A 27,842-nucleotide genomic window follows, 5' to 3' on the forward strand; every position below is an offset into this window, starting at 1 on the left:
GTTTGTGACAAAAGTACTAATTTAGAGTATACAGTCATAAGTAAAAGTTGCATAGTTACTCACTGTAGTAATCTACTCAAGGAAAAATGAATAAATGTATAATTAAAAAGCTAACAAGGACGGCTCACCGCAATTCTCTGGACTTCCTCCCCAAAACCCATAATCCCAGTTGACTCATGGGGAATATATAATGACTCTAAAAATAATGTAATAACATTGGCTAACTAATCGTGGCATATACTATGTTAATATGAATAAGGGAAATTGAGTGTGAAGTATACAGGAACTTTGTATTATGTTTAACTTTTCTGTAAACATAAAACTATTCTAAAATAAAACATTTATCAAAAACAAAAAGCTAATAGAGATGGGAACAATATAAAAATACTTGGTTGATCCATGAGAAAGCAGTAAAAGAAATACAAAATAATAAAGATCAGATACAACAAATAAACAAATGTAAATATTAAAAATTCATACTAAAATAGATTGGCAGATGTGTTAAAAACAAGAACCAATGGTATTTATAAGAGACAACATTTAAATATAAATGTACAGAAAGGTTGGAAGTATAGAAAATTATATATATGTAAACAGTAATCAAAAGAAAGCAGCTGTGGCTATGTTAATATAAAAAAATTAGACTTTAAGTGAACAGGAATTACTAGAAAAAAAGGAATATTTTATGGTAATAGAAGATGCAATTCCATATGAAAACATAAAACCATAAATTTGTATGCAACTTAAAGTGTCAAAATATGTAAAAAAATGTTTAAATGTAAAAAAAAAATGTAAAACAAAAGTTGACAGAATTAAAACAAGATATAGATAATCCACTGTCACAGTTGGAGATTTCAACACATCTATCTCAGGAACTGCTAGAAAAAAAAAGAAGAAAAACACACTTACTCAATAATGGTGTACAGGATCCTTCACCTGTGAAGAGTAGTGGCTAATCTGAAAGGTAAGGGCTTGTGTTATCAGTAGCTTGGGTCTTTGTGTTCAAAGTCCGTGCTTTGGAGTAGAATTACTTACTTTATCCCTTTCACTTCTAATAGTGGTTGCCCTTGCACTTTCTCTCTGAATCCAGGAAAGGCCTCTTTTAGCCAATTCACTCTTCTCATTCTCTTCTGCTTGCTACAGGTTAAATGACAGTAACCTGCCATCTGTTTCTGAGTTCTACTTTATGCAGCTGAGTTGACTGACTAAATAGACTGAGACTTCAGTCTGTAGGCTTAGTTCTGTATCTTACTACAGAATTTGTATAGATCCCAAGATGAAGAGTAGAGAAGGGAACCAGAAGCCCCTCCTTCAAACCAGTTAACCAATAAACCTTGCATTTAGGAGACTGCTGGTGATTGCCTGTATTAATAAAAGCAGTGTTTTCTTTCTCATTTGGCTAGTGATCCATTCACCAGACTTTAGATAATGCAATTTGCAAGGTATAATTTACAAACTTAATTTATAGCCCCCTAAATGGTTTCTAGCCCACATCATCATAGAGAATTATCCACCTGAGTTTATGCACCTCCAGCACTCTTCTAATTTAGGAAAGCAATGAGAGCTTTAAAATCAGGGATCCCATACTGCCCAACTCCAGGAAGCACTTTTTCCATAGTTATATACGAAGGGTGCCCTCTGGAGTTGTGCATTGCACAGCAGAAGTGTCCATATATGGCACTCTGTGTCTTATCCTCTTTCCTGATAAACAGGGTTTCCACTTAGTTTTGGCTTCTTGATCCTGAGCAATGCCTCTCACTGGAAAGATAACTATCCATAAGGGCTATTTCTTGGTCTCTGGGCACAACTTTATCAGGAAATACCATAATAACTCCAACGTTGATATAAGAGAAAAATAATGGAGAGATAGTAAATAAAATAAATTTAAAACATATTAATTAAAGATGGATTGAAGAGATGCCGTCTATAGTCTAAGCAATTTCTTAGTGAAATTTTCCACAACGTTCAGATCTCAATGATTTGAAAGCTAGGATTTCTTTTTAAAGGCTGGGCCACTTCCAGTCAACCACACTCATAGCACTTGTCATGACAGATGCGAAAAGGAACACATTATAAACAATTTGCTTTTCTTCATGTAAGTTAAGGATTGGATAATTATATAACTCACATTGCTGACCAAACCCCTACTATTATGCACGAGCCATTATTTTGAATATACGTAAAATCTTATAAATTTATTTTAGAACCAAAAAAATCCTTAAACTTGGAAGGAATTTTTGTTCTGATTTTTTATGTGTGTGAAGTACAATTATATTGGTAGTTAAAATATTTTTCAAAACGACATGAAATAACCAGCTTCTAGGAAATTACAGTTTGTAATCATTGATTTATTTCTAGGGAAAGTAAAATGTGAATTTCTCAGATTAATTTCAAATCAATCAAATGAGCATTTAGTTTCATGATACTGATAAAGTGGTATAGAACTTCCAGGAGAGAGAAACATCAGCATTCATAATCTTAATCTAAAATTTGAGGAATTGGGCTTCCCAAAATAGAGCAACTACAAAACAAGACCATTATTATGAAACAGAACTTTTCATCTAATCTTGGAAAATTCCAGGGTCTTCAACTCATGTTGGCAGATGGGAAAAAAAATGCACAAGGGAAGACAAGAGCTAAGGTTTGGTTTGTTTTTTTCAAAAACAAAAAACAATTCTGGCTACTATTTTCTTTTTTTTTTTTTTTCCCCCTGATGTAGAGTTTTACTTGTTACTCAGAAGTAGTGCAATAGCACAATCTCAGCTCACTGCAACCTCCCTCTCCCAGGTTCAAGCGATTCTCTGTGCTCACCACCACCTCCAACTAATTTTTATATTTTTAGTAGAGATGAGGTTTCATCATGTTGGCCAGGCTGGTCTTGAACTCCTGACCTCAAGGGATCCACCCGTCTTAGCCTCCCAAAGTGCTAGGATTACAGGTGTGAGCCACGGTGCCTGGCCTAGTTTCTGTTCTTTCATATTTATGGCCTTGACTGAGTCCCAGTGCCCGGGCCATATCCCAGACCAATTAATTCAGTATCTTTGGAGATGGGTCTCAAACCATGAGTATTATTTAAGGCTCCCCAGATGATTCCTACATGTAGCCAAACACTCACGGTTAAGGTTACGCTGATCTAAAAGATAATAGGACTTGGGAATATAAGAATAGAATTATGGACTCAGAATGGAAAGGTACCTTGAAAGATTATTTTGTTTATACTCTGACTTGTTTATTTTCTGCATATCTGAATTATGATGAAGAAAGAATTAATCAGAAGAAATGCAATGCTATCAATAAAAGAGACGAACAGTGTTTTCCTCACATGGAAATAAAGTTAACTCTGGCATAGTATAGTGATACTTTAATAGTGCATGGCTGTTGTCCCTTTGTATAGCAGATACAAGTTTGGTTGAAACTACAGTGAAAATTTAAGAAATCTGTAAGTAATTGTACAAACTGGAGTTTAGCCAATATGCTGAGAACAACAAGCACTCTGGGGAAAAGACCATGGGATTTGTGGGACCACCAACTATTTATAGCACTTCAGTACCATATTCAAGACATTAAGTTTATTTGCCTTTTTTTCCATCCATAAAAAATTACATTCAAAAAAATATGTAAAAAAAAAGAGGAGTGGTTTTAAATGGATATCAAGGTAGTCCCAGAAGAGGAAAAGAAATTCCAAAAAGTAAGGTAACAACTATCTGGAGAAGACGGAAGGGCCAGTTCCAACTTCTTTCTTTTGGTGATTTGAGGAATACATTAATGATCTGAAGAGAGGCTTAAAAGTGTCAGACCTTTTTTGCCAGGTGGTGGAGCTACTACCATGACTTACAATCCAGTAACTGTAGCTGCATCTTTCATTGTTGTGGTGCACATGAAGTAGGGCATGTTTATTATGATTTAAAACAGATTAATATTAAATGAAATATATACTCAGAAATTTCAGCAGCTATTAGAGCATTCATTAAAATAGGACAATAGGAAATGTTTTAATATTTATAGGTGTATAATTTGCAGTTGAAAACTTGCAAACAACTGAACAGTTTAAAAGTTGAAATCTTTGCCTTTACCAGTAACAGGACTGTGTTATTAATAAAAGCAGCTTCAAATGTTATTCACTCAAAAATAAAGTGTTGCAGAAAAACTTCATAACTATGCTGGCAATGAAATGGTTTTTGTTGGCAAAATCTTACTCTACATACATGTTTAACTTTGCAAAGCTTATATTGTAATAATTCAAGATTTTGTTAAGAAATAGTATATACTACTATTATGTAAACAAAACCATTATTTTGTTAATAATAAAGATGCTACTGAATTATATTATCACCAAAAATATGTATCTTATGCATTTCTGGTATGCTGAAATATTTTATAGGTAGTTGGATATAATGCAAGGTTATATATAAGTTATAGATTTTATAATATAAATCTAAATATATTTCATTGTATTTTATTAATTTTTCCTTCAATACTACATTTAAATATCTTTTTCTAAAATAGCAAAAAGAGAAAACAATAATACATACTACAGGTACTGTGTGTTCTTTTATTACTTTTTCTGGCCTGAGAAAATGAAAAGCCATAGAATAATTTCTAAAAATATTCCGAAGAGAATTTAAGAGAGAATTTGAGAGAATTTAAATGACTTGGAAAAAAAAAAAAAAAAACCTATGCTTTCAAGTTATTTTATTCTGCATTCATTAGAGTCCTAAGAATTCACACATTAAAAAAGGATAGGTTAATATTCACTTTTAAAAGAGATTATACAAACAACTGGTGGCCATAGGAGGTTTTTCAAGCTGAATCTCCACTTCCTTTCAAATGAGCACTGATTATGTCAGAAACACAAGCAGCAGAGCTATGAAAAGATAAGACATAATAAACCGAAGCAATAGTGATTTTTTTAACCCTCAAAACAAAATAATCTCTCAACCAGATAAAACTTTTTTCTAAATTGAATTGTCATTAAATTGAGCCTGACTTTTCTGAACAACAATTCCTGTTGGGATGATTGATATTTAAAATATTAAGTACTAGTAACAAAATCTGTATATAAGTCTAAAATTATCAAATAGATTTCTTTTTGTTCTCTAAAAGACTATATATATTTATAAAACTGATTACCAACTGATATAACTTAATATTAACCACGTGAAATATTTTTATTTGTAGATTTAGAAAGTATAGCATTGTTTTGATATGAATATTGCTACTTAAATGATACCTTGTCTGAGACATGATCTGACAAGAGAGGTTTATCCAATAAGCTTCAGTTAAAATTTTAACCACCTATGAGTCATTTTCTCCTTAATTCCTTATTTTGTTTCAGAAAGATTGCTAAATAACTTCTAAAGTGTTTCCTAAAAAGACACCTTTTGGTCAGTTCTAACCCAACAATGCTTGCTACAAGACTAAATCAACACTGCTGAACACTTAGCATACCTAACCAGAAGTAAATCCCCTCATTTATTATATCAAAAATTCCCCTTATATTTCCAAATGTCTCCCACCAACCCTCTTGAGAACAACTGAGGTTACAAATAGACATAATTAGAGTTGCTTATTATTTTAATGCCACAGAAAGGATTTTAAAGTGAGATCTATTTGTGTATTTAGAGAGAACAGATAAAATGATTTTTAAAAAATAGCTGTCTTCTCGAAAAGCAATTTGGTTGAAATATTTTAATATAAAATGTCAGGCTACTGAGAGAAGATTTTTGAATTGTCTTAAAATTTGAAATATCTGAAATTCACAGTACTATCACAGATATATAAACAGAAACTGAAGACTCAGCTCCATCACTTATATGTAACTTATGGCAAATCAACTAAACTCTGAAAGCTAGAGTCTTCTTTTTTTATTTTTAATCTATAAAATGGGGGAACATACCTATCCTAAATGACTGTTAATTATGACTTAATACATTCTGTTCCACCACCTAAATGAGACTCTTTGATGTATTTCCTGACAAAATATAATTTTGTAATATGTTAGAGATTAGGTTAAATTTAAGAGTTAAGATCTCTAGGCTAAATTTGCTGTTGAAACTTTACCAATTAATTTAAGTTTCTAATATATAGCTATATGATTATAAATAGACTAATTGGTAATATCTAGTTTATTCTGTATTCCATATTAACAGAAGTAAAGAGAAACATATTCTATTACAGAAAAAAACTAATTTGTGCTTCATTCATGTGGAAAAGAATCCTCAATTTTGAAAATAAAATGACTACATTAGAAATGTAATTGAACATAAACTGAATGCTATTGAAGTAAAACAAACTAATTAGAGATTGTATTTATCTCAGTCTTGGAAAGCAGTCATTCAGTCAAAACTATTTAAGCGCTGTTTGCTTATCTTTTTAATACAAAAATTTCCTTCTAGTATTTATTATATTTATTATATTAATATATGTACTCTGGAAACAAAATAAAAAATAAATCATGTTTAGCCTAATTGTATCCAATTTGAAATAGTATAACATAAACCCAGAATTCATGAATATAAATACATAATGTTGTATGTCATATAACCTAATGACAAGTATAGCCCCTATCAACTAAGGAAAAAATTAAAATATGTAAATCCATGTTTACTTTTGGTACTTAAAGTCATCAAAGTTAAAAAGACATCATATTACCACAAAGTAAGTCTTGATACATTTTAAAAGATTGAAACTATACAAAATACCTTCTCTGACCACATGAAATGAAGCTAGAAATCCATACAAACAGAAAACTGAAAAATGCACTATTATGTGGAAATTAAACAACACACTTTTAAACAACCAATTGGGTCAAAGAAGAAAGCACAAGGGAAATTGGAAAATACATTGATATGGATGAAAACAAAAATGCAGCATACCAAAAATTTACAGGATCCAGCAACAGCAGTGCTAAAAGGGAATTTTATAGCAGTAAATGCCTCCATTAAAAAAGATCTCAAGTCAACATAATTTTATACTTTGAACTAGAAAAACGAGCACTCTAAACCCCAAGCTAGCGGAAGGAAGGAAATAATACATGATTAGAATAGGGAAATACAGAATAGAAAAATAAAATCAACAAAACCAAAATTTGGTCAGGAAAACATCAAAAAAACCAGGCAAGCTTTTATCTACACTGACAAAAGAGAGGATGCACATAAATAAAAACAGAAATGAGAGAAGAGACATTACTACCAATTTTACAGAAATAAGGATTATAAGAGAATACTATGAGCAGTTATATACCAACAAGTTAGAGGACTTAAGTGAAATGTAGGAATTTTTGAGAACATACAAATCATCTGAACTGAATCAAGAAGAAATAGAAAATCTCAACAGACTATAACCAGTAAAAAGAGTGAATCAGTAATCACAAAATGCCCAAGAAAGAAGAGTTCAGGACCAAACGGCTTCATTGAAGAATTCTGTCAAATATTTAAAGAAGCAACACCAATCCTTCTCAAACTCTTTAAAAAATAATTGAAGAATAAACACTTCATGATTCATTCTATGAGGCCAGCATTACCTCAGTATGAAAGCCAAAGTTATCACAAGAGAATTATAGACCACTATCCCTTTGGAGTATAAATGCAAAAATTCTCTGCAAAATACTTACAAACTGATTCTAACAGCATATTAAAAGGATTATACATTATTACCAAATGGGATTTATCTAGGAATGCAGGCATGGTTCAACATAGGAAAATCAATGTAATCTACCACATTAATAAAGGGGGGAAATGATTGTTTTACATGATATAGAAAAGCATTTGACAAAATCTAGCACCCTGTAATGATAAACACATTCAGAAGACTAGGAATAGAAGAAGACTGCTTCAACGTGACGCTGGGCACTTATGAAAACCTCATAGCTAATGTCACACTCAACGGTGAAAAACTGAAAGCTTTCCCCCTAAAATTAGGAACAAAATGAGGATGGCCACTTTAAACCACTGCTATTCAACATAATTCTAGAAACTCTAGCTGGAGGAATTTGGCTTTAAAAAATAAATACATAAAAGCCATCCAAATTGGAAAAGATGTAGTAAAACTATCTCTGTTCAGATGTCCTAATCCTGTATATAAAAAAATCTCAAATAATTCAATTAGAGCTAATTAATTTAGCAACATGGCAGGTTATAAGATCAGCACAGGAAAATCATTTGTGTTTCTGTACACTAGCAATGAATAATCCAGAAAGGACACTAAGAAAGCAGTTTGACTTATAATAACATCTAAAAGAATAAAATACCTAGGAATAATTTTAAGCATGGATGTTAAAGACTTGCACACTGGAAACTATAAGACATTGCTGAAGGAAATTAAAGAAGATTCAAATTAGTAGAACGGCATCCTGTGTTGATAGATTATAAGATTTAATACTGTTAAGATATCAGTAGTACCCAAGGCCATTTAACATAATTCCTATCAAAATTTCAACAGCGCTTTTTGTAGAAATGGAAAGGATGATCTTCACATTCATACAGAATTTCAAGGGGTCCTGCATAACCAAAAGAAATCCCGAAAAGAAGTACAGTGTTCATAATTTCAAAACTTACAACAAAGCTACAGTAATCCAAACAGTGTAGTACTGGCATAAGGATAGATATATAGACCAATGGAACAGAAAGTACAGAAATAAATTCATATATCTATGGCCAATTGATTTTTGACTAGGCTACTAATGAAGTTCATTCATTTGGAAAAGAATAGTCTCTTTGATAAATAGTGCTAGGATAGCTGGATTTACACATGCAAAAGAATGAAGTTGGACCCCTTAACTCCCAGTTGATCAATGACCTAAATATAAAAACTAAAAAACATAAAACTTGTAAAATAGGGGTATTTATGAACAGTGGAGTCTTAGATATGACATCAAAATCACAAGCAACAAAAGTAAATTGAACTTCATCAAAATTAAAAATTTTGAAAGGAATCTCTTGAAGCCTGGAGTTCAAGACCAACCTGGGCAACATAACAAGACCCTGTTACTAACATCAACAACAAAATTGCAATTAGCTGGGCATGGCGTTGCATGCCTGTAGCCCTAGCTACTTGGGAGGTTGAAGTCTGGAAGCATTTCTTGAGCCTATGAGGGTGAGGCTGAAGTGAGCTGTTGCTGTGCCACTGCACTATAGCCTGGGTGACAGAGGGAAAACGTCTCAAAAAATTATAATAATAATTAAATGTGGTGCAAGGGACATTATCAAGAAAGTAAAAAGACAACATGGCTACCTACAGAATGGAAGAAAATGATTGCAAATCATTTGTGATAATGGCTTAATATCCAGACTATATATACAAAGTGTTAACAAGGAGAAATTGGAACTGATACATTGCTGATGAGAAGTAAATTCCTCAAAAAGTTAAATATAAAATTACCATATGACTCTACAGTTCTGTGTATACCCAAAAGCATTGAAAACAGGGACTCACAAAGATACTTGTATGCCAGTGTTCACTGCAACATTATTCACAATAGCCAAAGGTGGAAACAACCTATGGATAAACAAAATGTGGTATATACATACGATAGGTAAAAAAGGAATAAAAGCTATAAAAAAGGAATGACGTTCTGATACATACTGAAATATGGATGAACCTGGAAGACATTATACTCAGTAAAATAAGCCAAACACAAAAAGACGAAGATTGAGTGATTCCACTTATATGAAATATCTAGAACAGGCAAATTCATATAGACAGAAAGTAGAATAGAGATTACCAGTGGCTGGGGAAAGGGAGTCATGAGTTATTGCTTAATGGCTATAGTTTCTATTTGGGATAATGAAAACACTTGAAAATAAATAGTGGTGATGGTTATACAATTCAGTAAATGTAATTAATGCCACTGAGTTGTACACTTAAAATTGATTAAAATGACAAACATTATATTATATATACCTTACCCAATAAAAACTATTTCTTTTTTAAAAATGGTATTCAATTCATACCTGGTTATTGAACTAAAACAAAATTTTATAATTTAAATTGATAATTTTATAAACTATATTGAAATTTAAGCAGATGTTACAGGGTTAAGTAATGTGCAACAGATTTTAACTTATTCAATATAAAAGGTTAACTTTCAGAATTAATACTTTTTACTCTAAAAGCCTAAAGATATAAGAGAAAAGATGAAATTTAAAGTCTATTTTGCATTAATTTCTCAAGTATATTAACAGTAACTCTATACCTAGTTGTGACTATAAATAAATTGCTCCGCCTCTGCTAAGACCTACTTATATCAATCAACTTTTGACACAACAAAATTCTTATGTAATACGAAGCAGTAAAATATTGTGCTTTAACCTTTTATTTGTCCCATCATATGTGAAATATAGGACATGTCTCTTATTTAATACTAATTTCAAGGCTCTGAATTAGCCTCTAAAGAACCTACAAAATTCTTTCAAATATATTCATAGTAATTTTCAATTCCTGCTGAAAATATATTTGAAAGCCTCGATTTAGGACAGCCTCAAAAGTATACAATTATTCGTTTTATATTCTATAAACTCTATCCTTTTATGCAGGCACTCATCCATCCATTCAAAACCGTATTGAATGCCCACTATCACAGTACAGCCTACCAAAATGAGAAAAATTAGTGAGATAACTGTTCAGATATAGTTTTTCTATCTCTGAAAGAAACTTCAAAATAATAGAGTTCACTTTATGGTCTTTGTTGGTGAATATAAATTTGAATCATATACTATAGGGGGAAAAAGTCGTAGCCTTGTTTTCTACGATGTGAGAGAGAAATCACTCTGAGGTAAATTCTACAAAATAGAATTCAAGAAGAGACAGGAGTAACTTTGTAATCTTTATAATCTCCTAAACCTGATAGCAACTTGGATATTTTCTTCAGGGGTCCTTCCTGCTCTTTGATTTCACCACAGTGAATTTCTCCAAGAGTTTGTTTTCTCCATGTGGGAAAACAAGTCAGATTCAACTTCCATTTTTATCCCCCATTTCTTCAGTGGTTTTATTAGTTACGTCACTGTTTCAGTATGAATTCATAGTAAGATTAAAATTTTCCCTGAACTGCTGGTGCTCTACGCCACATCCTAAACCATGGAGCCCAACCTAAATCACCATGGCAGAGAAGCCTCTCTGTCTGGTATATTACTGGTTACTGTGGCAGAGAAAAAGAGACTGCTGCAGAAAGACTAAAACTGATAAATGCTTCGACCCAGAAACAACACACATTGCTTTCATTGGACAATCATTTTCACTGGTCAAGTCCCATGGCCATTCTTAACCTCCAAGGGACAGGAACTACAAACCATGTAATCAGAGACTAGAATATTTCTGAAAAGCCTTAAGGGTACAATTAATGAAAGTTTTAGTCCAATTTATTTGAAAACTTGGATATAATGGATAATTCTGTATAAAAGTTATTAGAAATGGCTCAAGAACAACTCTTTGTAAATTCTGGATATTAGCCCTTTGTCAGATGGGTAGATTGCAAAAATTTTTTCCCCATTCTGTTGGTTGCCAGTTCACTCTAATGATTGTTTCTTTTGCTGTGCAGAAGCTCTTAAGTTTAATTAGATCCCATTTGTCTATTTTGGCTTTTGCTGCCATTGCTTTTCGTGTTTTAGTCATGAAGTCCTTGCCTATGCCTATGTCCTGAATGGTATGGCCTAGGTTTTCTTCTAGGGTTTTTATGGTGTTAGGTCTTATGTTTAAATTTTTAATCCATCTGGAACTAATTTTTATATAAGGTGTCAAGAAGGGGTCCAGTTTCAGCTTTCTGTACATGGCTAGCCAGTTTTCCCAACACCGTTTCTTAAACAGGGAATCCTTTCCCCATTGCTTGTTTTTGTGAGGCTTGTCAAACATCAGATGGTTGTAGATGTGTGACATTACTTCCTAGGCCTCTGTTCTGTGCCATTAGCCAATATCTCTGTTTTGGTACCAGTACCATGCTGTTTTGATTACGGTAGCCTTGTAGTATAGTTTGAAGTCAGGTAGTGTGATGCCTCTAGCTTTGTTCTTTTTGCTTAGTATTGTCTTGGCTATGCAGGCTCTTTTTTGGTTCCATATGAAGTTTAAGGTGGTTTTTTTTTGTTTGTTTGTTTGTTTTCCGTTCAAAAACCACATGATTATCTCGATAGATGCAGAGAAGGCCTTTGACAAAATTCAACAGCACTTTATGCTAAAAACTCTTAATAAACTAGGTATTGATGGAATGTATCTCAAAATAATAAAACTATGGCAAACCCACAGCCAATATCATACTGAATGGGCAAAAACTGAAAGCATTCACTTTGAAAACTGGCCCTAGACAAGGGTGCCCTCTCACACCATTCCTATTCAACATAGTATTGGCAGCTCTAGCCAGAGTAATCAGGTAAGAAAAAGAAATAAAGGGTATTCAATTAGGAAAGGAGGAAGTCAAATTGTCTCTATTTGCAGACAACACAATTGTATATTTAGAAAACCCCATCATCTCAGTCCAAAATCTCCTTAAACTGATAAGCAACTTCAGCAAAGCCTCAGGACACAAAATCAATGTGCAAAAATCACAAGTATTCCTATACACCAATAACAGACAGAGAGCCAAATCAAGAGCAAATCCCCATTCACAATTGCTACAAAGAGAATAAAATACCTAGGAATACAACTAACAGAGGACATGAAGGACCTCTTCAAGGAGAACTACAAAACTGCTCAAAGAAATAAGAGGACACAGACAGATGGAAAAACATTCCATGTTCATGGTTAGGAAGAATCAATATCGTGAAAATGGTCATAATGCCCAAAGTAATTTATGGATTCAATGCTATCCCCATCAAAGAATTCTATTTTTATGCAAATTATTGAAGATAATAAGAGATTACAAGATTGCCAATGCCTGAACTATTAATGGCTGAGATTTTACCCTATTTGTAAGCTAACAGTTTTATTTGACCACTGTCATAGATGGTGGCAGAAGACAATACACGGATGGTTTGTTACTCACAGCTGTAGCTGGAGTAGCCGCATATGTGATGGATACCTGAATCATCATATCCACATATGCAGTGTGGTGTGTTACATGGGAGAACTATAAGCTTACAAAACTCAAATCTTTTATAACAGACATTAAATATGCTATGTTCTAAGAATACAAACAAACCTACATGCTGCTCCAAAGGGAGACACTCTTATCTTCCAAGACAGTTTGCTATGCAAATATCTTTCAAAACATAGTCCAGAACAAAGGCAGTTAGTACTTCTGCTTGCAAGATGTGCAGACACACAGAGATCCATGAAAAATTGTCACCTAACAGCCAACGTGTTTTATGAAGCCAATAAAATCATGATACACAAACCAGGCAAAAATAGCATAAAACAGAATACTATAGACCAATCTCCCTTTTAGCATATGCATTAAAATGCCATATAAAATTGTAACAAGCTAAGTTCCTCAGTATATAAAAACCAATATTAGGGACATATGGAATTTATCCATATGAAGGAATGGTATATATGAAGGAGGAAAATCAATTTAATAAATTGAATATTCAACATTAGAAAAATTCACAAGTTGAATTCATCACATTAACAGATTAAAGGAGAAAACCATATGAACATCTTTGTAGATACAGATAAATTATTTTGACTTGTGAATAATGAGTATGTGGAATACTGGCACAAGAATTCAATTCTTCATATTTCTTGAAGAGCACAATTTTCTCTGCAGTATGCTTTTTTTTCACTGGATTATGTGGCAAATGAAGTATGTGTCCTTATTATGTTTCTTATTTTAAAATAGCATAGCTAAAATGAACTATAGCATAGTTACAATGAACTATAAATATTGAGTACTCTTTAAACCATGTCTTAATACCAAAGTAATTATCAGCTTATCACAAAGAGTAAGTTATGATTATGCTGTAAAAGCAAATTCCTGGTGCAGAAGCTTCTCTTACTATTAACTCCAATCCAAATCCTTTTTAAAATGAAGTGGTTGTGTATATTAAAACATATACATTGACTATCATGTGATCATAATAGTTTTAACTGTATTGTCTCCTATACCATACATTTTAAATAGGGACAAAAATTGGTATTTGGTAGACAAAAGAGTAACCTTGGATATTAGAGTGGCTTGTGATCCTCATAAGCTCAACCCTACCAGACAAAATCTTATACTTACTATTTAATTTATCATATTAGAAATAAGAAATTTAAATTTATAGATTAAAATAATTTTTTAACTTTTAGGTTCAGGGGTACATGTGCAAGTTTGTTATATAGGTAAACTCATGTCACAGGGATTTGATACACACATTATTTCTTCACTCAGGTAATAAGCCTAGGACCCAATAGTTATTTCTCTGCTCCTCTCCCTCTTCCCACCCTTCATCTTCTGATAGGCCCCAGTGTCTATTGCTCCCTTCTTGTGTCCATGTATTCTCATCATTTAGCCTCCACTTATAAGTGAGTACAGGCAGTATTTGGTTTTCTGTTCCTACATTAGCTTGCTAAGGATAATGGCCTCCAGCCCCAGCCATGTTCCTGTAAAGGCCATGATCTCATTCTGTTTTATGGCTGCATAGTATTTCACAGTGTATATGTACAACATTTTCTTTATCCAGTCTACCACTGTTGGGCATTTAGGTTGATTCCATGTCTTTGCTATTGTGAATAGTTCTGTAAAGAACATACACGTGCATGTGTCTTTATGATAGAATGATTTATATTCCTTTGGGTATATACCCAGTAATGGGATTGCTGGGTCGAATGATATTTCTGTTTTTAGGTCTAAGGAATCACCACACAGTTTTCCACAGTGGTTGAACAAATTTACACTCCCATCAACAACAGTGTATAAGCATTCCTTTTTCTCTGCAGTCCCACCAGCATCTGTTATTTTTGGACTTTTCAATAATTGCCATTCTGCCAGGTGTGAGATGGTATCTCATTGTGGTTTTTATTTGCATTTCTCTAGTGATCAGTGATAGTAAGCTTTTTTGCTGTTTCTTGGCCTCATGTATGTCTTTTGAAGAATGCCTGTTCTTGTCCTTCGCCTACTTTTTAAATGGGTTGTTTTTTCCTTGTAAATTAGTTTAAGTGCCTTATAGATGCTGGATATTAGACCTTTGTCAGGTGCGTTTGTAAAAATTTGCTCTCATTCTGTAGGTTGTCTCTTTACTCTAGTTTCTTTTGCTGTGCAGAAGCACTTTAGTTTATTTTGATCCCAGTTATCAGTTTTTGCTTTCGATCCCGTTACTTTTGGCATCTTCATCATGAAATCATTGCCCATTCCTATATCCAGAATGGTATTGCATATGTTGTCTTCCAGGGTTTTCCATTTAAGTCTTTAACCTCTCTTGAGTTTATTTTTATGTATGGTATAAGTAAGGGGTCCACTTCAATCTTCTTCATGTAGCAAGCCAGTTATCCAAGCACCACTTATTGAATAGGGAATATTTTCCCCATTGTTTGTTCTTGTCAGCTTTGTTGAAAATCAGATGGTTGTAGATGTGCAGCCTTATTTTGGGGCTCTTTATTCTGCTCCATTGGTCCCTGTGTCTACTTTTGTACTAGTGTCATGCTGTTTTGGTTGCTATCACCCTGTAGTATAGTTTGAAGTCAGGTAACATGATGCCTCCAGCTTTGTTCTTATTGCTTAGCATTTCCTTGGCTATTCAGGCTTTTTTGGTTACAGCGATAAACAATATTACATATATGCCATAAAAATGTACAATATTTGTGTATCAGTAAAAAACATGTTTTTAAATCAAATCAGATATGATAGAAAGTTAACCAAGACCAATTAGAAATTATTTAAAAACCTATTTCAATGTAGCTCTACAATTATTTTAAAATACCAGTTATTTTCAGCTGGGCACAGTGGCTCATACCTGTAATCCCAGCACTGTGGGAGGTTGAGGCAGGTGAATTGCCTGAAGTTAGGAGTTTGAGACCCCGTCTCTACTAAATATACAAAAAAAATTAGCCAGACATGGTCTCATACGCCTATAATCCCAGCTACTCGAGAGGCTGAGGCAGGGAGGGAGAGGTTGCAGTGAGCCAAGATCGCGCCACTGCACTCCAGCCTGGGTGACAGGGTGAAACTCCATCTCAATAAAAATAAATAAGAATAAAATAAAGTATCACTTATTTCATGTTTATCTCATCTTTTTAAATTTCATATTTTGAACCTACATAAGTAAACATAATTTCCAAATAAACTTAATACATAAAAAATAGGATAGTTCTCAATTAAAGAGATTTGACTTTAAATGACCATACTAATACCCAAGTAAACACAACCTTGCCATCAGAATAAGCAGCATGACCTAGAGTATAATACTTAACATTACTCGATTGTTATAATGAATGAAGCAGAATTTGCTTCAAGCTAGAGCTTCACAGAACTTTTATCACCAGAGTTGCTAGCAAGCACTACAAAGAATTACATTTTTTTCTGCCTAGTTTATTATGCTATCCCTGCTACCCAACACGAATAATCACAGAAACACTTAAAACTGGAAGTAGATATGTAAAAATCAAAAGATTAATAGGTTATCAGTTCTCAGAATGTTGAATTTTGTTTTTTAAATGACTGAGTTTATATAATGGTCAACCAACAAAAGCAAGTTGCTATTGAGCAGGTTTATTCTGAAGCTTTAATTAGCATATAAATATACAAAGAAAACATTGTATTTTATGAGATGTAATATTTCTCAGAAATGTCATATTTCATTTAGTAATAAGTAGAATATAGTTTACTTTCAAGATTTACTTTTTATGTACCAAGCAACCCCCATGCTTTGAATTCTATGGAAATTAAAGCTAAATTTCCTTAAAGAAATATCATTATGTCTGTCCAGTTCATTCAATGCCAAAATGAAGTAAGATTCTTCTTAGAGCTTTGCTGAAAGAATTAAAGACTTAAACATAAGACCTAACACCATAAAAACCCTAGAAGAAAATCTAGGCAAAACCATTCAGGACATAGGCATAGGCAAGGACTTCATGACCAAAACACCAAAAGCATTGACAACAAAAGCCAAAATAGACAAATGGGACCTAATTAAACTCCACAGCTTCTGCACAGCAAAAGAAACAGTCATTAGAGTGAATCGGCAACCAACAGAATGGGAAAAAATTTTTGCAGCTAAGCCATCTGACAAAGGGCTGTTATCCAGAATTTACAAAGAACTAAAACAGATTTACAGGAAAAAAACAAACAAGCCCATTCAAAAGTGGGCAAAGGATATGAACAGATACTTTACAAAAGAAGACATACATGAGGCCAACAAACACATGAAAAAATGCTCATCATCACTGGTCATCAGAGAAATGCAAATCAAAACTACATTGAGATACCATCTCACGCCAGTTAGAATGGCGATCATCAAAAAATCTAGAGACAACAGATGCTGGAGAGGATGTGGAGAAATAGGAACACTTTTATACTGTTGGTGGGAGTGTAAATTAGTTCAACCATTGTGGAAGACAGTATAGAAATTCCTCAAGGACCTAGAAATAGAAATTCCATTTGACCCAGCAATCCCATTACTGGGTATATATCCAAAGGATTATAAATTGTTCTACTATAAGGACATGTGCACACGAATGTTCATTGCAGCACTGTTTACAATAGCAAAGACCTGGAACCAACCCAAATACCCATCGATGATAGACTGGATAGGGAAAATGCGGCACATATACACCATGGAATATTATGCAGCCATCAAAATCGATGAGTTGTGTACTTTGTAGGGACATGGATGAACCTGGAAACCATCATTCTCAGCAAACTGACACAAGAGCAGAAGATCAAACACCGCATGTTCTCACTCATAGGCGGGTATTGAACAATGAGAACACATGGACACAGGGAGGGGAGCACTACACACTGGGGTCTATTGGGGGGAAATAGGGGAGGGACAGTGGGGGGTGGGGAGTTGGGGAGAGACAGCAAGGGGAGAGATGCCAGATGTAGGTGATGGGGAGGAAGGCAGCAAATCACACTGCCATGTGTGTACCTATGCAACAATCTTGCGTGCTCTTCACATGTAGCCCAGAACCTAAAATGCAATAAAATAAATGGAATAATAAAAAAAAAGAACTAAACTAAATGAAATTCTCAAAGTATAAGGTTAAGTTGGTGATCACTAAAAGCAGTTGTAAAAATAAAACATGAAAAAAGTTTAAATTTAGAAAATGTTCTCCTGAAAATAATTGCATTTGATCCTCACAAAGTTTTGAAGAAATTAGATGTTATAGATGAGAAATCCAAGACCAAAAGAGATAAATAACTCGCCCCAGTGAAGTGGCAGACCTAGGTAAATCTCTTGACTTCGTATCCTGTGTTCTTTGCTATCTTGCCTTTAATGCTCTGAACTAGAAGGGGCTTCTAATAATTGTTTGTCATTGAAAAAACTGTCAGGAATACAACATAACTCCACTCAGTGAAATCAAGATATGCTTTAGTGTACTTTTGTGTTCATATTGCAGCTTCTTTTCTGAACTCATGCTTGCATTTAATGGGCTTTAAAATATGTTCATACATCTTCTAGGTTTCCACAGACATGCAGCTCCAGTTACAAGAAGGCAGTTCCCACATGGTGCACACAGGATGGATTACCTGCACTTTGAGGATGATAGCCGTGGATGGTGGTTTGACATGGATATGGTGATCATATATATTTATTCAGTGAACTGGGTCATTGGATTCATTGTTTTCTGCTTTCTTTGCTATTTTTTCTTTCCGTTTTAGGAATTTTCATACATTACTACAGTTGGCCAACCATAAACAATGTAAATAACAATTGCTTAAACATTTTAAAAATGTGCTTTGAAGTATTTTTAATGTTGCATTATACTGTTGGTGTTTATAGAAACTGTTGGTGTTTATAGAAAGCCTGAGAATAATTTATTTATTTATTAATGTTTTTCATGTAACAAACGAAACTTTATTCAAGAGCTAACCTACCCAGCACTTAACAACAATGCACTATTAATTTCATAGTTGATCTTGGGTTAGGATTTGGGGGTCTGATTTTATAATATCACTTTAATACTTATTTTAATTATAAAAAACTGAAGTTTTCTCTCCAGTTAAAAATAGTAAAGATATAAAAAGAAATGACAATCTAGGGAGGTATTATCTTTACTGATAGAATATTTAGTCAATCACTTATTCTCAGGCAAATTATATGTATTAAAGATAAACCATATTCTCCGGGAACTAATCTAGCAGGGTATATTCAGTTTTGGTTTCTAATTATCGCTACTTATATCCCTTTGTATTACCAAGAAAACTGACTATTCTTTTTGTATAGTTCTAACTAGTGCAACATTTTAAATTATTATAAACAGAATAGTAAATACAAATTATGAGACTAATCCCTATGAATAGACACTTTAGGAAGCTGTATTAACATTTTTCTAGATTGAAGGATGAATCACCTGAAGAAATAGAAAATTTACTGACTTTTCGTATTCTACAAGAGCAATGCATGACCAAATGTAATTTAGTGATTCATTTAGGAGTTTGAGACCAGTAGGAGATCGTCAAATATGTTGTACATGTGCAATAAAGGGTGGCTTTTAAATTTTTTTTCTATCGTTAATTAAGTTTTTTAATGTCTGGAATAAAGAATTGTTAAAATAGGCTTATGGATTTATAGAAAGAAAATTTGACATTTTTAATTATAGTAATCCTTAATTTTTCATTATTAAAATTTAAAAATAAGATCTGAATCACTACGATGTGAAATAGAATTGGGGCAGGTAGCCTAATTTTAAAAATGAAAAACTGGAAGAGAGACTTAAGCTTATTTAGTCAGTTATTCTAGTGGTCTTTGTGAAACCTGAGACAACAGTTTTTATTATGAACTACTAATCTAATATTCTACACTATGATGTCATATATCTGGTAATTCAATAAGCATACTTTTATATAAAATATGTGAATCTTTCATGGTACTATAAATACTACCACTATCCAAAAACATTAGGATCAACTGGGCTTTAACAGTTCCAATCTATGAAAGCCAAAATTTAGCCTAATTGCTACTAACTATATTTCAATAAAAGCACTTGACTGATGGTATGTGATGTTCTAAGAAATGTAGAAGAATGGGTACTGATTTTTATTCTAATGCTGTCCTTATTATTGTGTTTAAAATTACGTCTATTAAAGACAATAGTATATATTAGACATCAAATCCAGAAAGCAGAAAACAAAATACAATTTAGAAACACAGATAAGTTTATACTCAAATGGATATTTGTAATTACTGATTTACTGCTCAAAGTAAATAAACATAAGGGAAAATATCATCGCTTTTAAAATATATAACAAGATTGAAAAGTTAACAACACACATATGTGAGGAGTTGCAAAATTTTAAGAACTTTCAAATGAATTGCAGCCATTTCCTAGGCAACTTCTGGCTTATACCCTCTAGCAATGAATATTGATTCATTTCTAAATTACAATAAAAGTTTATTTTAATTATACATAAACTAAATAAGTGTTATTATAGATGCAGATCTCTCATAGAAACAAAGTTAATTCCCAATATATATTTGTTAGTCAGGTCAGTGATTTATAGATCTCAATCTATTAAATATTTATGATAACCTTAAATATGAACCCTTCAATGAAGAAAGCATAATCTGGAAAAGCATTCAAAATGGATTGAGTATATACGTCTTGACTAATAACCTGATCTGAAAATTAAAGAATATTAAAAGTAGAAGTAAATTCATAAAATTATAAATTAATTTTACCTTAAAATATTATTAAATTTTATACAAATGGAGATTAAAACTGCTATATATTAAGAAGTATAGCATTTCCTAGATCTGCCAGCTTATAAGAAGCCAGATAAAATCTGAGATGGAAAGAAACCGGTTTCTTCTGGTATGTAGTACACAGTAGCCGTTCAAAATAAAATAGATGGATGAGTTTTAAAGTAAAACAAAGAATTAAATGCTTTTCTTTAGCATCCCTCACAGTAAAAACTCATTGTCCAATACAAAGCCAAAGAAAGGAAAAGAAGAAAAATGTTAAAGTTAATGAAGTATAGTACTTTTCCCAAGTAATATTATTTAATGAGCTTAATTTTATGATTTATCATTATCAATAATTTCTATTTCTACCAAGCTTAATTATGGTAAAGGTTACTTTTAAACATGTTCACATATTTTTTTTAAAAATACCCTAATTGAGGTACATTTCTGAATAGTTTCAGCAGATTGTTTATTTTTTAATTTTAAAAAAGCTAATTCACAAACTCAGACCCATTTCTTTATACTTAGCATAAGCTAGGGGAATTTAAATTAGACCGAATTGAAAAAGAATCAGAATTCATATTTTATAAAGCTTCTACCACTGTGAATCACCATAATCCAAAATGGGGAAAAAAACATTTCTGTATCTGCCATATTATTAATGCCACTCTAGTATTACATGCTAAATATAAAAGCAGTGCCGCCATCGGTTTCACTTCTGCCTTGGAATCTTGTTCCTAAGATAGCTCTATGGCATAACAAAATTCCAGTTAATAAAATTTTCATTTAAATATCTTTTGTATGGCTAAATGAATACACAGATTCGTAAACATCTAATTTTTATATGGATTTCTCAAAGAATGCCTTATAGAAGAGCATTCTCTGATTAAATACAATTAGAGTTGAAGTCTTTGCTTCTTAACAGAATTCTGTAGTTGAACCCAGAGAACACTGTCATTTAGGAAAGTGTTCCTAAAGGTTTGCATGCTTTAACATGCTCAACTCTTACTTCTTGAAGTGTTTCTGATTGTCAGTCAATTTTCAAAGAACATTAAAGTTCCACCAATGTATACGTTTTTCCCAGAATGCATTTATTTTCCTATGCTTTTTCTTGAAGATAACACCTATAATAAGACTTTAAAAAAAAAAAAGACTTTATACATTTTAGTTATTACTTTTTCTTGCACAGATCCTAGGAGAACCATCGTCAAGAAGTATCTTTAGACCATGGCATTAACATATTATAGTAGCAAGTGTCTACTAAAATATGTACTTATCTTACATTCATGATTCTATTGTAGCATCAGGAAAACAAATACTTCACCATTCCCACTGTCCTTGAGGTTCTCTCATATGGTACAATAGATGTACTTTGACCATTATGGGTTTGTTTTTTTTTTTAGTACTTTAAAAAATAATTTTTAGACTGTTATCACAAAGTTTGTTGTGGTTATTTCTCTTTTTACATGTAACCATTAACTACTGTAAAACACAGTCCTTCTAAACTTCCCTTACTCTTTTACATATTAAGTCTAAGAACCTCATCCAGAGTGTATCCAGTAAGTAAACAGAATAGTTAATTAACTGCCCACTAAAGTGAGTTTTTATTACTGATAACAGCCTTGCAAGAGACAAATACTGTTCTAGGACATGATAAATATTTTACTTGCTTTACAAGAGTCACCTTGTCTACCAAAAAAACTATTCAGAGGAAAGGGAAGTGAGAGAAGACAGCAGCCAACATTTATAAAACTTCTGTATCTTACTTTACTGGTTACATTTACGTGTTACCTAATTTAATCTTCTCAATACTCTAAATCAGATGATATCCTCATATTACAGATGAGGAAGAGAAATAAAATAATGTAACCGAAGTCACACAGGAAGGATTAGAAGGTGATTGACTTCATTTCTGTCATATTACAAGAACTTTACTCTTTTCACTATACTGTCAGTAATATCTGATAACTTGATGAAGTTGAATATTCACTGAAGAAGTTTTGGTAACACTGGTAGAGATGCATGAGGAATAAAAGATGGTCTGGTTCAAGAATGCAGGAATATCGTACTTGTACTTTGTTTTTGACAGTTTTCATTGCTTATAACAATGAAAAACTGTTTAATATTTGTAGGAGACTAATATGAAATGCTGCATTTGATAACTTTTATTCTGCGTGGCAACTTTGATTTACAGTGGCTGCCTAGAATGCTTGAGAAGGATTCTTATGTTACATCCAGGATCCAGGAGGGAAAAAAAGAGTTTTCTGGATCCACTGACATTGCCCCGCAAATATAGGGAAAGGAGGGTCTTAAGGGAAAACTAGCCATCTCAGATATTTGCCATCCTTGGATAAAGGTACAGAAACTCATTCATGTTTTAGAAACTGGTCACACCATTTGTTGAGGGAAACAAAATATAGTTTCCTGACTATAATTAATAATACTATGATATAGTCTAATTTAGCTATGATATAATTAATAATAAATTACTTTCCAGTCTTATACTTCTCATTTTGCCTTCAAACAGAAGCTTAATAGGAACCTAGTTGTGAATTACATCGATTTTTAAATTATGATGTAGCTACAGTGTAATTTTCTCATTTCAGAAAAATGTTAACTACTGTCATTCAAAAAATAGAGTTCTGATTTGCAAATTCTACAAAACTAAATGGATACTACTGGCTGTTCTGATTCCAATATTGAAAGTAAATCAGGCAGACAGGAATATAGTATAGAATCAACCTAGATCAGAAGTCAACAGCAATGCCTCTTAAACCTTCATAGCCTACATTAAATCTTGGTAAAATGTATGTTTTTATTCAGAAGGTGTAGGGTAGACCTGAGATTCTGCATTGCTAATAAGCAGTCTGTGATACTGATCTGCTGGCTCATGGACCACACCTGCGATAGCAAGAGACTAAAGAAAGCACATCTGAAAAGGTGGCCATGAACCTTGCTTTCTCATCATTAACTGTCCCCAAAAGACAAATTTCATATTGTTTTTGCACTTGATAATTACATTATAATGGTTATCCAATATAAAGGATGAATAATGAATTATGCTATAAATAATTTTATATAAATCTATTGAATAAGATTTTGACATTATCTGACAGGTATTAAAGTCTAGGTATCAATATGCAAGTATTATATTTAAAATCTGTAATTCAAACTTTTTCTTCTTTTCTTTAAACAAAAAATAATATTTCCCATTTTTTTCCTATTCCCTCTCATTACCCATTCTTTGGCTATCTCTATCTAGACTCTAGTCAAATAGAACAAGTGTGAGATTATATATAACCACTTATAATACCACATCTAGAAATAGAAAATAAAATGTACTCTAGCACTTCTGCTCACTTCTAGTTTCCAGTATACATTATAACTGCAAAAATCAAGAGACCATATCATCCTGGGTTATGTGACTAAAATTTACTTTATCTTTCCTCATTTTCCTCACCTGTAGAACTATGTATAATAACACAGACCTTCCCAGAATTCTGCTGCAATAAAATACAATTTACAAGAAAATTGTGAATTAAAATACCTATTATCCATATATTTTCATGGTGATTCTTCATAATAGAAGGAGGAGCTACAGTTGTTTGATGCTAAATATATGCCAAGTATTATATAGTGCTTTGCACACAGTATCTCATTTCATATAACAACCCTAAGATACTTTTATTACCACATCCATTTTATAGACAAGAAAACTGGAGCTCAAAGAGGTTAAGTAGCTTCCTTAAAGTCTTATAACTACTAGTGGTACAGCTAGGAGCCAAACTCAGGTCTGACTAGTGCTTGAGGTTATGTTCTTGTCGCTCTTTATACCCTTACAAAGTTCACTTCCCGATTTCGGTTTTCTTTAACAGCAATAAAGTAAAACAAAAATTCCACTTCAGTGAAATTTCCAGGGGTCCAGTGATGTATAAAATGTCAAGATACCTTCCAAGGTAAAAGATAAAGTGCTGCATCTAACCCTCCTACCACTAAAAAAGAGGCAAAGTGCCCAGGGGATCCTCTTTGGATTTTGGATATAAAATACACCTTATTGGGGTGGCTATTCTGGCCCATTTGCCAAATAAGGCAAAGAGCTGGCAGTAGAGAATATGGTCCAGACAAAAGAAGGCTCTTCAATAGGTTCATGTTGCCATACAATCACTTGTCATTTGGATCACATAATATAGCAGATCTAGTGGTGCTTAAAGTATCAGTGGTAGATGGGGTTGATATTTGGAGCCTTTGACAAGCTTCATTAGGTAAATCACAGCATGGACCTTTAGGATTTTGGAGCAAAGCTACACCATCCTCTATGGATAACTACTCTCCTTTTGAGAAACTGCTTTTGGCCTATTACTCAGCCTTAGTAGAGACTGAACACTTGATCATGAGTCACTAAGTTGTCCAGCTACCTGAACTTCCCATCATGAGCTGGATGTAATGTTGAGTGTGCACAGCAGTACTCTATTATCAAAGGGAAGCAGTATATATGAGATCAGACTTGAGGAGGCCCTTGAGGCACAAGGAAGTTACATGAGGAAGTGGCGAATATGTCCATGGTCCCTATTCCTCCTACATTACCTTCTCTCTTTAATCCATACCTAAGTCTTCCTGCCTCAGACAAGTTGATTGAGGCAGAGAGAAAAAAATAAAAACCTCAGGTCTGGCTAACAAAGGGTTCTGCATTGCATGCAAGTACCACTCAGAAGAGGCCAGCTAGGACTCTACAGCCTTACTCCGGACATCCCTGGAAGACTGTAGTAAAGGAGAATCCTCCCAATGGGCAGGACTTCCAGCAATGCCCTGGCTTGGTTATTTTTCCTGAGAGAAGAAAATACCCAGAGGTACAAGTCTGCAATGGATTGACTTTGACAAATGGTGTGGCTGAAGGGTCAGGGATTTAGAAAAAACACACTTGAAATGTTGGCAAGGAGGTTTAGGAAAGAGGAATATGGATGGACCTCTTCTAGAATGGTACCCAGAAATATCTGTGTCAATATGAATTCTCATTAGAGAGTTACCTCAGTGGAGGAGAATTTTAACAATAAAATGGAAAGAATGACCTGCTCTGTAGACACCAGTCAGCCTCTTTCCTCAGCTACTCTAGTTATTACCAAAACACTTCGTTCAATGGGCTCATGAACAAAGTGGCCATGGTGGCAGGGACAGAGGTTATGCATGGGCTCAGCAACATGAATCTCTACTCACCACAAAAGATACTGTTGAGGACCCAAACTGCCAGCAGCAGGGACCAACAATAAGTCCCTGAAATGGTATCATTCCTGGGGTAACAGGCTGGTGGCAGATTTATTATACATTGGACTGCTTTCTCATAGAAGGGAAAGCATTTTCTTATTAGAAGGATAAATTTTTACTCTGAATATGATTTTTTCTTCTGTGCATATGATGCTTCTGCTAAAATGAGCAAGTACAGACCTACAGAATGCTTTGTCCACCATCTTGTATCCCACTTAATATCAATTTTAATCAAGAACTTATTTCACAACTGATGGAAGTTACTGGTCTCCTCATTTTGTCCATAATCCCAAAGCAGCTGTTATGACGATTGTGGAATGGCCTTTGAAGACCCAGCCAAGGTAACAGGTGTTGTTACTTTGCAGGGCTGGGGCAATGTCCTCCAGAATATGGTATGTGATCTAAATTAACATCTAGCATACAGTGCTGTTTTTCCCATTACCAGGATTCACACATCCAAGAATCAAGAGGTGGAAACAGGAGAGGCCTCTTTACTACTCCTAGGGATCCACCACTAAAATTTCTTCTTCCTGTCCTCTTAACTTTAAACTCTGCTGATTTAGAGGTTCTAGTTCCAGAGGGAGAAATGCTTCTACTAGAGGACACAATGATTCCACCAAACTGAAAGTTGAGACTGCTCCCCAGTCACTTTGGATTCCTTATGCCTCTGAATGAACAGACAAGCAAGGGGGTTATCGTAATAGCTGAGGTGACTCCTCGCATCAAGAGGGGATTGGGTTGCTACACAGTGGAGGTAAGGAAAAGTATGCCTGAAATACTGAAGATCTTCTAAAGTACTTCCTAGTATTCACATCCTGTGATTCTATCAATAGAAACTACAAAAAAACAATTCAGGCAGGACTGATAATGGCCCAGAGGCTTCAGGAACAAGGGTTTGATTCCAGCTTAGGTGATTGCTGAGGCCAAAGAATATGGAACGGATAAAAGGTGGCTGTCACAAATGCCAGCTACAACTACATGACCAGTTGAAGACTGCATTAGTTATGAGTTTGCTCTCGATGTGAATGTTTGTACAATATTAAGTATTTTTGTTTTCTTCTCTCCCTTATCCTCTTATCATCTAATACAAGATGTGTTAATAGCTAACTTTACATCACAAGATGTGTTGATGATAGTTAATCTTAGAATTTAAATTTCAAAAGAGAAGAGAAACATTACTCTTCACAAGAGGATTTTGTATCCTCTTCTGAGGAAAAGTCTGGCATGTTTGCAGTTGTATATGGGATGGTTGTATCATATAGGAAGTATGTTTTAAGGAAATATGGGCACCGAGTTGACAAGGGGTGGTCTGTGATGGCTTTGTGATGTGTCAGCCTGGCTAGGCTAAACTTCATTCCCCAGAATTTTCTTTCCCCAGTGTACAGTCAACCTGATAAGAGCCATAAGTCACTTTGGGGAAATACTGAAAGAAAAGTTAACAATATAAATTTTTGGCAGTAGGGTGGGTTTCTTTCTCAAGGGGTTCTGAGTCTGTTAACTGACTTAAATTTGGAAATGAAGGAATTAACTCTAATTTTGGAAATTCAGGCCAGCGTTTTATTTATACTAGACCTAGAACTCTTCTACTTATACAAATCAAATGAGAATAGATTAACTGTCTATTTCTTCTCTTGGGACATCATGAGAAGTTCGATCATCATGAGAACCAACAGCATAATCTCTTCAAGTCAAACTAGATATATATATACATATATATATATATATATATATATATATATATATATCTCTTTTTTTTTCTTGGAGTGAATATTATATATATATATATATATATATATATATATATATATCTTTCTTTTTTTCAGATGGAGTTTCACT

General features: G+C 33.5%; 1 protein-coding gene across 1 annotated transcript in view; it reads left to right on the forward strand.

Moving 5' to 3' along the window:
* RNF180 (ring finger protein 180) overlaps positions 1-19,568 on the forward strand; it is a 193,938-nt gene extending 174,370 nt beyond the window's left edge. The window contains exon 7 of the mRNA XM_017548581.2: positions 18,525-19,568. Within this exon, the coding sequence (XP_017404070.2) occupies positions 18,525-18,724 (200 nt within the window). The 3' untranslated portion in view covers positions 18,725-19,568. The remainder of the gene's footprint in view (positions 1-18,524) is intronic.
* The last annotated feature ends 8,274 nt before the right edge of the window (positions 19,569-27,842 follow it).

The sequence above is a fragment of the Cebus imitator genome, unplaced genomic scaffold, assembly GCF_001604975.1.
Source record: "Cebus imitator isolate Cc_AM_T3 unplaced genomic scaffold, Cebus_imitator-1.0 Scaffold211, whole genome shotgun sequence".
In the NCBI taxonomy this organism is placed as follows: Eukaryota; Metazoa; Chordata; class Mammalia; order Primates; family Cebidae; genus Cebus; species Cebus imitator.